A 14,750-nucleotide genomic window follows, 5' to 3' on the forward strand; every position below is an offset into this window, starting at 1 on the left:
GTGGGGACAAAGAAAGTTCTCCAGGCAGTGCCGAGGTCCTCCTTGAACTCTGTCACCACTGTGCCATAACAAACACACTGCATGTACAGTTTCACAGTTTCCCTGAAGGAGTGCCTAAAACCACCATTATCTAAAATATATCTAAATAGGTATGGAGCAAACTTGAGTCAGGTTTGCTCCAGATCTTTTGACTCCATCAACAAGTTATCCAAAACTTAACTGATGAGCTTTATCGGGTATGTGGGAATGTGGTGGGATCAGACATTACTGTAGCCAGCAGCAACTCCATAGCTGTGTCCCAATACCTAGGCCGCATCCTTCAGAGGGCGCATTTGAAGGCCGTTTACGTCACAGCCAAGCGATGAAGGCTGTGATGGGTCGGGTGTATCCTTTGTGGCCCAACCTATCCCAGAATTCGTAGCACAGCCAGCCAATTCCAGTTTCCAACAATGGCGGCAGCTACTTAGTTTTAATATTACTCTTTCTGGGTCACAAAATAAACTTTTAACATATTTTCAGGCAAGAGTGTAGCTGTGTAAACTTCAAATATCTGCTCGATTTATCAAGACATCACATATTTGCAAAAGTGCTCTGACGTTTTTGGAGACGTCTGTTACCCACCAGCAGACTGGGAGGTCGAGGCTCACTAGAGCCGGCGAGAACACCGGACTCCCAGCACATCATTTTCAGACCCCAGGTCTTTCGTTACTCAGGTTTAACATGATATATCGAAGGATGCGGCCTAGGAATTAGGACACAGCTCATGACTGTAGACAGTAGACTGGGTTTCATGTTTCTAAGCACTGGCTGGTGCATCAAAGTGCATGACATCTTATTCCAAAGTAATTAAAGTGACTTTCCTAATAAAAAAGTAAAAACAGAACTCTCAAAAATTACATGCTCGTGTTGGATCCCACCGAGCTGACTGCATCTCCTCGACTGGGAAAGTTGTGCAGTTTGTGTATTGCATTAACAGCTGTTTCCAAGTTTGTCATTGTCAATCAAATGTAATTGATGCACACCTACACAGCCACGCGAAGCAGAGCAGCTGAGTTTTATTTTCCATTTTTAATTGAAATTTGTTTGGAGAGGAACTCTTCTTCTATAGGCTGCTCCTTTTTCCGCTGTCAGCACAGTAGATCATCATCTGCCTCCTTCTCACCCTGTCCCTACTATTCTCCGCTGCCACACCAAACACAAATCACGATCTAAAGAAACAGCTAAGAAACAAAGCCATGCCATGTATCAGTGTGGAAGGGGTTCAAAAGAAACTTCTGAGGCATTTTGAAATGACTGAAATTGATAAAGTTTCAGCTAAAATTATTTAAAAGAAGAAGAAACGCGAGAAAGATTTGAGATCAGACATGAATAATGCAAAAGCACTGACATTCAGCCAATATGATAAAAGGATTCTTCCTTCAGGCTACCATGTTGACTCATAGTTGACCTTATTTTGACCTTTGCTTTAATGTCTTTAAGAAAAAAGAGAGGTTGTGATCTTTTTATATAAAGAATGTGTCTATCGGTAACCCTCTGGCTTGTTCTTCATGGCAAACTTTTCAGAATAAGAGAGACAGGCATCAAATACACAAATCACTTCAACTCACATTCTTTTTGTCTTTTTAAAGAGAAACGTACTCATTGCTGCTCTCCAATCCATGAATCAGCAAATGACACAATTGCCTCTGTGCGCTTTCTGATCTTTCCTTTTATCGATATTGACGTAGGCCTGATTCATTCGGTGCTACGTGGCAACTGAAAGGTAAAAAAGTCGGGTGGGTCTCAGTTTCACCGAGCTTTCTCTTTTTCTTGCCTCTCACTGTTTCTCAGCTGGCAGAAATGCATGTGAATATGGTAAAACTCAGGCTTGGCGTGGCCACCTGTGATGAAAAAGGCCAAAAGAAAGCAGCGTGTGACACAAACACCTCCTCCCATGCACTTTGACAGCGGATGGTAGCAACTTATCTCCCACCTACATCTACAACTCTTTTTCAAAGCCTTTTCCATTCTTCTCACTTCTGAGCTCTCCGCAGTGAAAGCTCCAACTTTTCAATCTCTGCCAGTTTGATTCCATTCGCCTCGGTTATTTTTCTGTTTTTTTTCTGTCCCACCGAAGCTCGTATTAGACTTCGATGCCCCCTGGATGGACCTCCTCCCAGTACGTGTCTCTAGTCCCTTTGCTGTTAGCTCCACACTGAGTGTGTTGGCAGGACAGAAGAGGCAGTCAGCAGGGGACGGGCCTGGGCTGCCAGAGTGTGCTGCCACCCCACTGAGCCACTGCCTCCCACCATCGGGTTTTCTGCTATGTTGATATAACGTTCAGAGAGGACAATGAGAAGGAGGAACGGTAAGCCAGGAGCATCCCCCCCCCGCCCCTGTGTGGATCGAGTCACAGTGGGGTCAAAGAGTCCCTCGCCATATGGAGGTTATGGATTGTTTTATGTTATCTGTCACACAAACAGACATTCATGAGCAATGATATAAGACTCCCCCCGTTGCTTCTCTGACAGGCCTCCAAGCAGTCACAGATACAATACATATGCATAATATTAAAAAGAGACCCTTTATGGTCATTTTCAATGTCCTCCTTTTACTTCTTTGACTTTTGCACCATCATCAGATCAAAATAATGCTTGTTTATCTGATACTGGGCTGTAGTGAAATGAAAGCCATTTTATCTCTTCACCTAAGGTGTATATGATATGCTCATGTTGGTATTGTTCCTGCATGATCATAATAACATCGGTCTAGGATCAGCATTGCTACTGACCAATCACATTGTTGCTTTGGAGTGTTGAGGAAAAAGAAAAAGAAAAAATGAGGAATTTGGTAAGCATTTAAATTCTTTGTTAATTTATCCAGTATAACAATCATTGGTCCAGTGCAATGTTGATCCTAAACCAGCATTGTTATGACGTAGGAAAGGAGTGTCAAACATAAGGCCCGGGGCCTAGAATCAGCTTGGCAAAGACTCCAGTCCGGCCTCACGGGATGGCTTTAGAAAATGTGAAGACAGGCTTATTTTGGGGACTCTTAAATGTATTTTAATAACCTTTACAGTGCTTTCTGCTGATAAAGAACTCCCCAACAGCTGTTCATACTACAATAGCAGTTCCTGATTTTTCACTATTGACTATAAAAAAATTTTTTTTACAGTGGGTCTACAAAAAAATTTAATTTTTGTGCGTTCAGTTTTGTAATTAGAGGACATAATTGGTTCAGCTTGTTTGCCTGTATGTTAACAGTCTAGTGTTCACAGTTTTCGAGATATCATTTTCGATTTTTCTTTGATGGTCGACATCGATAACAGCTCAAGCTCATTTAATTTTGGTGAAAATCAAATCAAGGTAAAATCAATTTTTGCTACCAGATAATTTCTTGTGGATCAATAGGCCTTCGGGCACATGAGTTTGGCTAAGCATTTGACCTTGACCTTCACAACGGTTTACCACACAAGGCAAAAGTTTACCTTAAAAATATTCTCAACAAATCATATAATGTATTATATCATATGAATAGAGAGAGCTGTACATGTTTTGTTTTTTCAATATGACACCCTAAATCATCACAATAATGCCAAAACAGACTGAGGTCATCATGTTGTAATAAAAGCATCAGCAAAAGCAGGTTTCAGTACAGCCCCTTGTCCTCAAGTGGTCTGGTTTATTACAGTTTAAGCCCAAAAAGTTGTGCTGACACATTTCTTTTGTTTACTGTAGCAGCATTTATATATGACGGAGGTTTACTGTTGGAACTGCACTTCTTTTTCTTATGTTAAACTGACTTAAATGTGTAGTTAAACATTGCACAAACAAAATGGGTGACCGGTCTGGCCCGCTCATGATCAAAGTGACAGGAACAAAGGATCAACACAAACACACGGATATCAGATCGTGTTTTCTTTTAAAGCCAAGCTTTCTTCTGATTGGCTCTCATTCTGCGCTCATGACATCACAAAGAGCTAAAGGAGGGAAAAAAAGTCTCAAAGGAAGCGTATAGAGAAATTTAAAAGAATAGCTCGTGCAGGTGGGGTGGGCGTCATGCCATTTGTACCTGTGCAGATGAAGAACTTGGACTCTCCGACACTTAACTCCACTTTGTTCAAAGATATAGACACCTGCAGGGCGGCTGTAAGAGAACAAAAGATAGACAGAGGAAGAGAGGATAATGGATTAGTTATTGCGAGTGAGACTACAAAACACAAAGAAGTTTCACATTTGTTGACTGGATAGACATAATAATAGAAAATTGCTCCCAAAACGTATCACCTTCCACAGCAAAGTGGGCCGTTTCCGTCCCTTTTTAAGAGATTCTGTTGCATTATCTGTTTGCATCACTTGTGTGTCGGGTTTACGTGCATGAACCGTTGCCGTCTAAAAAAAAACGCTCCTCAGAGGTGTTTTTGGCTCCTTCTTGTATAAGAGGCATTGTCAGAGCTGAAAAGAACAGTTTATATATTCTTATTCAACTTTAACTGCTTTTCAAAGTTTCCGTTCAACAGAACAACAGACGGCTATTGCGCCACACAAAGCTCAAAGACAGATTGGCTTGATACCTTCTATTAGGCACATGGCTGTTTGTGACAAGCTTGTCAGTCAGCCTCACAATGAACGGGATTCCTTTCAGCCTGAGGTAATGCTATTTGCTGTTATCTCTCTCGACAATGGTATATGAATCGAACAACAGTGCAATGCGGGATTTTAAAAGCTTAAAACGAGCAGAAATCGGCAAATAACTCAATAATGCCGGTGTTTTCTTTGCTCGCAAAACTTGTCATGCAAGGCATTTTTACACCCTCGCTAAGATACACCAGACTATTGTGTGGGGAAGGAAAAAAAAGTGCGGGCGATATGCTGCCTGGAAGACACAGTAAAAATGTGGGGGGAAACTTGCAGCCGGTGGCAGTGACAGAGGCAAACTACAATCCGAGGCCATTTGTCTGTGCTGGTCCATTGTAAGTGGCACTATAATGCCACACAATGGGCGATCCAGTGAAAGTTTTTAAAGGCTGCAGTGAAAGGCAGGTATCTGAATAAGAGTCTGCCTGAAGTATGTGAGACTGTGTCAAAGGAGGAAAATGGGAGGAGGAAAAAAAAAAAAATAAAGCAGGAGCAGAGATGCAGCTCAACAGCACTGTGGAGCCGAGTGTGTCTACATGTCTAATGTGATGAGCGGTGATTGGCAACTCAGTGGGGAGAGGGTCAATTTTAGGCCAGGGCCTCTCGACGCAGCAGTAGTCACACGGCATCGTGAGACATTTTGATGAGCCTGTCATGTCTCAGCTCCTCGTTCTCAGCCCTTGGAGCTGCGAGTCTAGTTAGGATCAAAATCAAACCCCACACAAATACAAACACACACAGGCACACACAGGCACGCAGATGAAGGCTGAATAATACTCTAATGGATGTTAATTCTCTCTATAACACTGGGAACTTAACAGGGCGGCTGTCAATAATTGAGGAAATGATGCAATGATTAGCTGCAGCTTCTCCGGGGAGAATGGCTCTAACCAACAGCAGCGCCACACTCAAGCTGCTATCACCGGGAGAACTCTGTCATAACCCAGTGCTGACTATAGATGGCAGTAAAGAGGCACTGCCACATTTCCATGGTGGAGGTAGAGGAGCAGCTTTCAATACATTTGATCGTTTCTGCAGTGCAGCTCGATTGTTACGATGTCAAACAGTCAATGGCGGAAGTTCAGAGACTTAGTGGGCTCATTCGTATAGGGTGGATTATTTTCTTATGGTGTCGCACAATGAAAATTCAATAGAATTCAATAGAAAGTCCATTCCACTTGCAGAGTTTGAAGTAGAAACAATTACTGTACTGATTTCACACAGAGCTATAATTTGTATAAAGTACAGATTTTGTGCATAGTGTCAACTAACTTTGGACTCCACTGCTAAATAACAGTAAGTTAAAGTTTGAGCATGTTTGGTTGCTTCACCAGCATCTAGAATTCCATTTTTTAAAAATGTTTTTCAGCTCTGAGCAGTTAATTCACCCACTTTGTGCCATCCATTGTGGCAGAGAGAAGACCATCAACAAGACACTCAAAATAAAAACCACGTGACACCCGTGAGTACGTTTAAATTGGCCACTAATTGCCTGATGTGAAAGCACAGTACACTTCAAACATACCTGTAATTAGTCTGCAGTATAACTACACACACCGCTACTGTCTACACACACATATACACACACACGCATTGTTTCAAATGGATGCAAATGCTATTCTTGGGTTGATTAATCATGTCTATTTAACCCTGTGCCCTTCCGCACCACCTGCCTTTGACTTAAAGCAGATTCCAATCAGCGCTTCTAGCACTTTAACGGTTTTCAATTATTAATTGATTCTGGTCTGTTCTTGCTGTATGTGATTGATCACATAATAAGTCGCTCATAAAACTCAGTGGGCAAAAGAAAAATGGCCTGATTTTTTTTTCTCCCCATGCTGCTGGAATCGTTGGTGTGAATCATATAATTAAGTCGAATCTGGGGAACATTAGTGTTCAGTTGGCATTTTTGAGCTAAAATGCACAACACAGAGTCCACTCGGTGGCTATACATTGACATTTTAATGAGAATGCAGACGGGATTTGAAATATGACATGGGATGGGACAATTTGTTTACTCAACACTGTCTCGCCTGGAGGGGACACAAAGAGACATGCTAATTATATCAATTTTCAGGCATGGAATGTTTTTCGGCTGCATTCAACCGGCTTATTACAGAGCTTGGGTCAATACGTTATGTGCCTGGTAGCAATTATCAGCTCCAATTATTAGCTCCTTTGAGAAGCTTTGGAGACAAGCAAAATAAGACAACAAACAAAACCATTGATTGCCATTTGTAATGTGTCAGAGGTGGTCAATACTATACATGACTCGCCAGCTTTCCTAACAACAATGAGACATGATTAATTCCAGCATCAGTTATGGTATCTGAACTCAGCGACAAAGGTGAGAAAAAGCACGATGTTTGCCTCAGAGTTGCTAGATTAATACACACAACACTCACTTTCACACCTTTGGCAAATTTAGAATTGCCAGTCAACCTAACTCAAGTAAGTCTTTGGACTACAGGAGCATGCTAAAATAACCAGAGAGAACCCAGGATTTTAACCCAGACCATGCTGCTGTGAGGTGGCGGTGCTAACCACTGCACACAGTGTGGTTAAGGTGTTTACTGTGAATTAATTTGACATTACATGTGGTCAGAAGTGCAACAAATGTTCATGAAATGTAACAGGGAGCAGCTCTGTCACAATCTTCCTCCCACATTCTGACATAGCACAAATGCTCCTTTAAATCCTAAAGGCAAACATAGATGCACAATTAAGGGTGAATGGATCTAAAGTCCCAAAAATTAGTGAAGTAAAAGACTAGTGTTGCATTTTCTCCCAGGTGGTATAATCACAGGTCCACGAGTCCTGGAAAGAAAAGAAGGTTTCAGGGATTTTCCAAAGAGTGAGCTACCAGTATGCTAGCTAGCTAGTACAAATGTGGGAACTTCAGAAAAGACAACTTTTAACCCTTTGAGAATAAACCCCCCCAAAAAATTAAATAAATAAAAAATCAATATATGCTTTGCAGTTGTTTCTTGTTTTTAAGTTTTTTTAAAAACCCACAGCTCTAGCCCTTTAGGAGTACAGGGTGTAGGTTAAATGGTTTTCAGTACAGGTGCTTGCTGAGGGTCAGTCAGGGAGGTGGGTCTGCAAGTGCCATGTGAATCATAGGCAACTGTCATCATATGGCAGAGCAAAGACACTGAAAATGGATGGAAATTCAGCCAAGAGAGCGTCTGAGAGAGCGAGGGGTCATGCAGAACACGAGTGGGTGTTCTTCAGCCGTTAAGTGGTTGACTCGAATCACTTCGAGTGCCCCCGTCCATATTAACCACATCTACAGCAAATAGAAAAACAGAGGGATTGCTTCACGACTGCACCTAAACACAGGGATGCTGCTGGCATGTTAGCAAAGCTTTGTGGTGAAATCCACAGTTTAATTGAGCGTGTAAACAGCATGTGTAAATACAGTGCAAGAAACAGTGACGGAGAAATAAATGCTAAATTAGCCATGTGCTTGTGTTGCTCATGCTAGGCTAATGAGCCACAGGGAGATGCCATGGGAATGCCTGGTTAACACGTCCCATATGGAAAAGAAATAGTAAAAACTTATATGATTTACTCATGAAAGTGGCCACTTTCTCATTACTTTCATATATTGTTTTAGTAAGTATCCAAAACAAGTTTCATTATATAATTTTTCAAGGGATCTTATATCTGTTTTCACTCTTGTATGCTTTTCATACAAGTTTCACACAAGACAGATACAAACTTTATAAGATTTATATATATCTTTTCCATATGGGGTAAGTCTAGTGAAGACCATAATATTAAAAACGTGTCGAGGTAAGGAGCTCTAGGCAAGAAAAGTAAGATTCATTACAAGAAAGGGCAAGTTATTTCACAAGTTAAGTTTTACAGAAGCTACCTCGTGCCTCCATCACCGGATTTCTCAATGGAAGTGATTAAGGTCAGCCGAGGAGGAGCTGACTGAGCTGGCCTTGTGACATGATTCAGCGACATCTGGAAGCGGTACAACAGGGTGCAGGAACTTGCCAGCAGCTAAGTTGGTGTGACTAAATCTAGAGCAGACTGAAGCGGGCTAAACGCACTGTTGCATTTAGCAGCAGGATAAATCCAGTCTTTGATTGACAGAGTGGAGAGTGTCCAATCAGCTGGAAGCGAGAGAGAGGGATGTGATTCTGTAATCCTGTACTCCATAAAAAAAAGAAAAAAAAGAAGAAGCCCCATTAAAGCCATGGCCAAATAAATGCACCGCAGAGAACGTGCTTTTGTGTGTTTGTTTGTGCGGCTGTACATATAAGAACGTGTGGGGGTGTATATGTGGTTTGGGCCTTTACTTCATTATGTGTGTGTGTGTGCGCGCGCGCGCACGTTTTTTTAAGCACACAGAGCAGCGAGGGCCCGAGGCAAAAATGCTCTGCTTTAATTGTGTGCGATTTTGTGAAGACATTGAAGGGAATTCTTCCCTTGAACCACGGACACGGCGAGAGAGACACACACAACGAGTGGGGTAGAGCGAGAGCGAAAGACGGAAGGAGATAAAATACTAATTACAATGTTTTGTATTCACCTGAACCTGCATGTGTTACGCACTTCTTCAAAGGCATTAACAAAGGGCGACAAAAAAGTGTTTGCAGCAGGAAACCATCGTCAAAAACACTAAACAGGTAGATTTTTTTTAAAGCTTCAACGTCTCGTAGGTGAGCACTGGCACACGGGACTGAGCAATGGTGTGAGTACATGAAAGTAAAGACTATGATCTGGCTCTTACTTTGGTTGCTTCGGCTCCTGTTTCTGTATTTTTATTGGTTATTGTGACACAGCACCCCCAAATTAAGTGACGTTCAGTCATTGTGCATACAGTCTGCACAGCATTATTACTTTTTACTATTTGAACCTCAAACTGGGTAGGAAAAAAACCAACAAAACAAATATCCATGTTCCATGTTAATTTCACTGTCATGTTTAATACACGGACTGCTAATTATATAGCACTTCTGTGCTCTGAGCACCTAAAGAGCTTTTTACTGCCTCATTCACCCAATCATGTTAGCAGTCTGGCTAACATTTGTGCACATACTCAAAAGGATGCACATGATTCAGTATCTTTCTCAAGGATAATTTGGCATACTCTTCCAGTGGATAGGCATGCTTTACTTCCTGAGCCACAGTCGCCCAAACTATTTTGTTCTCCGGTAGACTGTGGCATTTAAATGATGTCAGTTGGTATTAAGGACCCAAAGTATGCAAAGAAAATATCCTCCACACACCAGTACATCAGTACTAGCAGCCTGAACTGTTGATTGAATGTGGGATGATCCATGCTTTCACATTGTTTATGTAAATTTGTGATCCTACCAAATCTCGCAACAGAAATCAAGACTTATCAGACCAGTTGGTGTTTCTTCAACTTTTAATTGTCCAAGTTGATAATCCTGTGTGAACTGTAGTCTTCATTTCCAGTTCTAAGATGAGAGCAAATTGTGAGACCTGGTGCAGTCTTCTGCTACTGTAGCCAACTGACATCAAGGTTCAAGGTGCTGTGCATTCAGAGGTGCTCATTGCATACCTTGATTGTAACAAGTGGTTATTTAAGTTACCATTGAAGCAGTTGGCCTTGATCATTTTTACCCTGAGGAATGTTTCTCACTGGAAATTTTTGCTTTTTTCAAACATTCTCTGTAAACCCTGCAAATGGTTATGTGGGAAGAATTTCTAGAATACTCAGACCAGACTGTCGGGCACCAGCATGCCACATTCAAACTCACTTAAATCACCTTTCTTCTTCACTGATGCTCAGTTTGAGCTTGAGCAGGTCATCTTAAACATATCTATATGATTGAATGCACTGAGTTGCTGACATGTGATTGGCTGATTAGATATTAACAAATGAAGCTAGCTCAGTATGGGGATCTGATGGCTCTGTTATGCTGTAGGCTATGCTTTACTGGCATGGCATGCTTTGAGTCCATTTGTGCATATGAATAGATAGCAGACCACCTGACCACCTCATTGCCATTGAATGACCTGCTGAATTACTTTGATAGTCACCAGATCTGAACCCACAACAATGTGCACAACAGCACAGTCGACCACAGTCATCAAAACACACATGCATTATTATGTCTTGGAAAGCTTGTGTTCCAGTAGAGTAGCAGTAGTGGAGATTTAATGCCATACTGTGCAGCAATCTTATGGCAGCACAGGTGACCATGTCAGTTTCTCCTGCCTTAGTGTCAGTTGGTAGCCTTTTATATGTAAGAAAGTGAAAGCATTTTTGCTGTAGGACCTTGACAATGAATAAGCACTTGATTGAAAGCAAAGCAGTAACCTTTTACTGGGAGCACTGAATGCTGGAAAAGAGCTACAATGCAACGCTATTACAAAGATTAATTTCCTCCAGTGCAGCAAGGAGGCTTTCATAGTATCTGGATCTTTAATTCGCATAATATAGCAATGCTCCTGTGAAATACTTGTTGCCAACTTTGCCTATGGATTCATCTGAAGTTGTTTTGAAGTCTGTCAAAACATACCTGTATGTCTGCCAGTGCTGCCTCCCTCAGTCCCCTGCTCTATATATCTGTCCCTCTACATAACAAGCCTGCTTCATGCTGCAGAGGAGAGGAGAGAAAAGGAGAGCGTCGGTTCTACTCAGCCAACCATATCCAATCGTACCGACATACAGTCTCAGGCCACGTGTACAGTCTCAGGCACAACCCACAGCTACCTATTATCTCCCCACTCTCCCGCACACCTTCTCTGTATCTCTGCTTTTTGCTCACTGGCTGCTTTGCGAATTAGGTTCCCATCCTTAAGCCGCTGCGCCTTGGGCTGAGGCGGCCGTGACAGACCACTCACTCTCTCTCTGCAGTCACAGATGCGTACGTGTTATGCGGTGACATGCAAATGCACAGATGCGTTGTTTAAGACAGATGTGAAATCTTCTGCTAATTAGCACGAAAAGGCAAGATGATCTTATCTAGCAGGTGGCCATAATAGCATGTTTTGCTCATTTCATCACCTCTGGCTCCCTATCTCCCTGTGGCCACTAGGCAGAATGAAACACTGTTTGTGTTCATACATATGGGTTGCTACAGTTCGCCTCTGGATCTTATTAACAAGGCCATTAGCATTACAGTAAACACCATACACATACTGCCTGTCATTAAAAACTTTGCTGTTTTCCGCTCTTATTGCATGTTGATTTTTGTGGCTCACATTGTATCAGAGTGGAGAAAATATGCAAGCAGCCCTTGGGCCACTTGCTGAATGAACGCCATTTCTTTTAAAGGAAGCCCTAAGAGGACTGGCATGAAATTTCATCAAAGTGATATTTCTTAAAAGTACAGAATTACTTTGCTTCCTTCTACCATAATTTTATATTAGCCCCCCTAACTTTCTTGAGCTTCTTGCATTTATTAGACCCACAAATATTTTATATCAGAGCTCTAAATCCTAATGAAGGTAGTCTTTGTGATTATGAAAGACACAAACTCTTTTTGTCAAACGCTTTTAATGATGATAGAGCCTAAGGCAAGGTCGATAACAGGTCAAACAGCTCCCATTGTTCAGGTTGTGTAGCTCCCAAAAGGAAAAAGGTGTCTGTATTCATTAGGTCCAACCTTCTGTGATAGAAAATGCAACTTGTCACGTCTTTGTCACTGGAAACAATGAATTCGAACAAGAGAGGAAGCTTGCTCATAACTCAGAGATACTTTAGTAGTGGCTGAATCATAACAGAGGTTCTGATTTGCTACAAATCTTGTAATTAGTCAATCAAATTGGGCAGCATGGTTGTGTGGTTAGCACCATTGCCTCCCAGCAGGAAAGTCCTGTGTTCATCTCCACTGACTGGCTGCGGTCTTTCCATGTGGAGTCTGCATGCTGGATCTCTGCGGCTTCCTACCACAGTCTAGACACACGTGTGTTAGGTTAACTGGTCATTCATATGCAGACGAATTTCAGAAATTGAACCCGTGACATCCGAGATAGCCTCCAGTCCAAACTGCAACCATGAATTTGCTAAGAGTAAGAAAACTAATGATTAAGTCAAAGATTATGCATGTTTTCAGCTGGCTGTTCTTTGCCTATCTCAACAATTCCTCATACAATCTACATCAAATTTGGCATTTGACGTAGATCAAGTGCAGTATCATTTTTGAGATCACGGAGATGATGTCAAACATCTCTGTAACCTCATAATAATGGCCAGTACCATTAAAAACGGCAAGTGCAAATTATACTGCGAAAGTCAAAGGATCTTTCGAATTATTGAAAAGTCCTTAAACGACCCCTCATAAAGAACTAATAACCTTGTTAAAAACGTTATATTCTTCTGTATTTCTTAACCAAAATTCTCAAAACAACTGGTTCAGAAAACCCAGATGCCCTCTTGGATGCAGCACTCCAAAGAAAAATGTGAAGGGAAAAGTGACGGAAAGTCGAAACAAGAAGGTATGAAGTTGCCTTATGTCAGTCTGAGAAACTGTAAGACAACAATAGTAATATTCCTAAAGGACCATTTGTTCCACAAATCAATCACCAAACCCGTGAAGCCAGACAGACAATTGAGGCTGTGTCAGAGGGCAGATGAGTTACCAGAAGGAAAAGCACAGAGCACAAGTGGCAAGGCAATCACCAGCTATGATAGAAATAAGGGGAGTAGAACAACAGGGCTCCAATTCAAGTTTTCAATTGTTACCTTGCAATCAGAGTGTCTAGATGTCAAAGGTGATGGCAAATGTGGGGAAAGAGACTTTCCAAATGACATCGGAGCGCATCGAGAAGCACACAAAAGCAGGTCGACATGCAGATCCCAATGTTTAGAGCATAAAATCTCCAACACAAAAATATCCACCACCATCCCAAAGTACCTCTCAGACAAACGCTCTGGTACAACCTTGGTATTGTCTCATGACCTTTGTCTCCCTTATCCTCCATCACAAAAACGATTTCTATTCCAGATTGTGCAGTAAAGTGCGGCCTCACACTGTGACAGAATAAATCCCATTTTCTTGGATATTGTGTTTGTATTTATGGAAACATAAGGGGGGAAAAAATCCAGCCTTTAAGCATAGGTGCAAGATAATGCCCTTATCCTCATTCCCTTTCTCAAAACAGAATCATGCACCACTGGAAATTATACAGAAGCTCTGACCATTTCATTGCTATTTCTTTTATTTCTTATCCCCCACTCGCTCTGCACGCCTGAGTCCTGTGACTAATCTATTAGTCTTATATTTTCTTATCTCTGTCACCCTACCATTTCTGTTCCTCTGTTTCCTTCCTTTATCCTTTCTCTTCTCATCGGGCTGCAACCTGTTTCTCAACATGGTGGCATCAGTGCGCTTTAAGGATTGGGGATAATATTCATACCTTACCCAGACATGATAAAAAAAGTTTTTCCACTTTATTATACAAAAAAAGCCAAAAACTTCTCAAACAGTGTCAATCAAGAAACTTCTAATTAAAACCGATGCTCGGATAAGTACAATCAAGGTGTCAATCCATCACCTCGTCAGTCTGTATGCCAGCCTAGATTGCTAATGATGTGTTGATCAGGTGTAAAATTGCACTACAAAGGTAGAAGAAGAAGAAGAGCATCGCTGACACCGTAAATGGGTCGCTTGAGTGAGTTTTTTTTTTCTTTCTGAGGAATGTGGCAGCTTTCTTTTAGGTATTAATAAGGTCATCCATCAAGACAGAAAGGTTCCAGTCAAATGATCAGGTTAATAAGGCCAATTATAACGACCAACCATTTTTTTCTGCATACAGACAAGCTAATTAAATATATATTCATGAGACGCCAGTGCTGTCACTTTAGTGTCGCTTTGCAATGCTTCACTGAGAACTTCCCAAACTGCGCCCTCGGAGTCGACAGAAAAGGACCGTTTTTAAGTGACGTCACTAGCTAATCACGTCAGATTTGCCTGAAACACAATACAGGGCTGATGGCCTGCTCCTCTATTACACGGTTTATATTCTAAAGAAGACTTTACAAATGTGTCATATGTTCACACACATACACACACGGGCTAGCGACGGCGAGCGTATGTGGCTCAGGAGGTCATCTTCTAATTGGAAGGTCACTGGTTTCGTTCCTGGTTCCTCCGGTCTATGTGTCTAAGCGTCCTTGGGCAAGACACTGAACTCCAA

The 14,750-nt window shown here is 41.7% G+C and overlaps 1 protein-coding gene across 1 annotated transcript in view; it reads right to left on the reverse strand.

Moving 5' to 3' along the window:
- Window positions 1–14,750, reverse strand: part of LOC116310276 (neural cell adhesion molecule 2) — a 373,150-nt gene that overhangs the window by 116,011 nt on the left and 242,389 nt on the right. The window contains exon 2 of the mRNA XM_039606303.1: window positions 4,054–4,128. Within this exon, the coding sequence (XP_039462237.1) occupies window positions 4,054–4,128 (75 nt within the window). The remainder of the gene's footprint in view (window positions 1–4,053; window positions 4,129–14,750) is intronic.

This window comes from Oreochromis aureus, linkage group 23 (genome assembly GCF_013358895.1).
Source record: "Oreochromis aureus strain Israel breed Guangdong linkage group 23, ZZ_aureus, whole genome shotgun sequence".
NCBI lineage: Eukaryota > Metazoa > Chordata > Actinopteri > Cichliformes > Cichlidae > Oreochromis > Oreochromis aureus.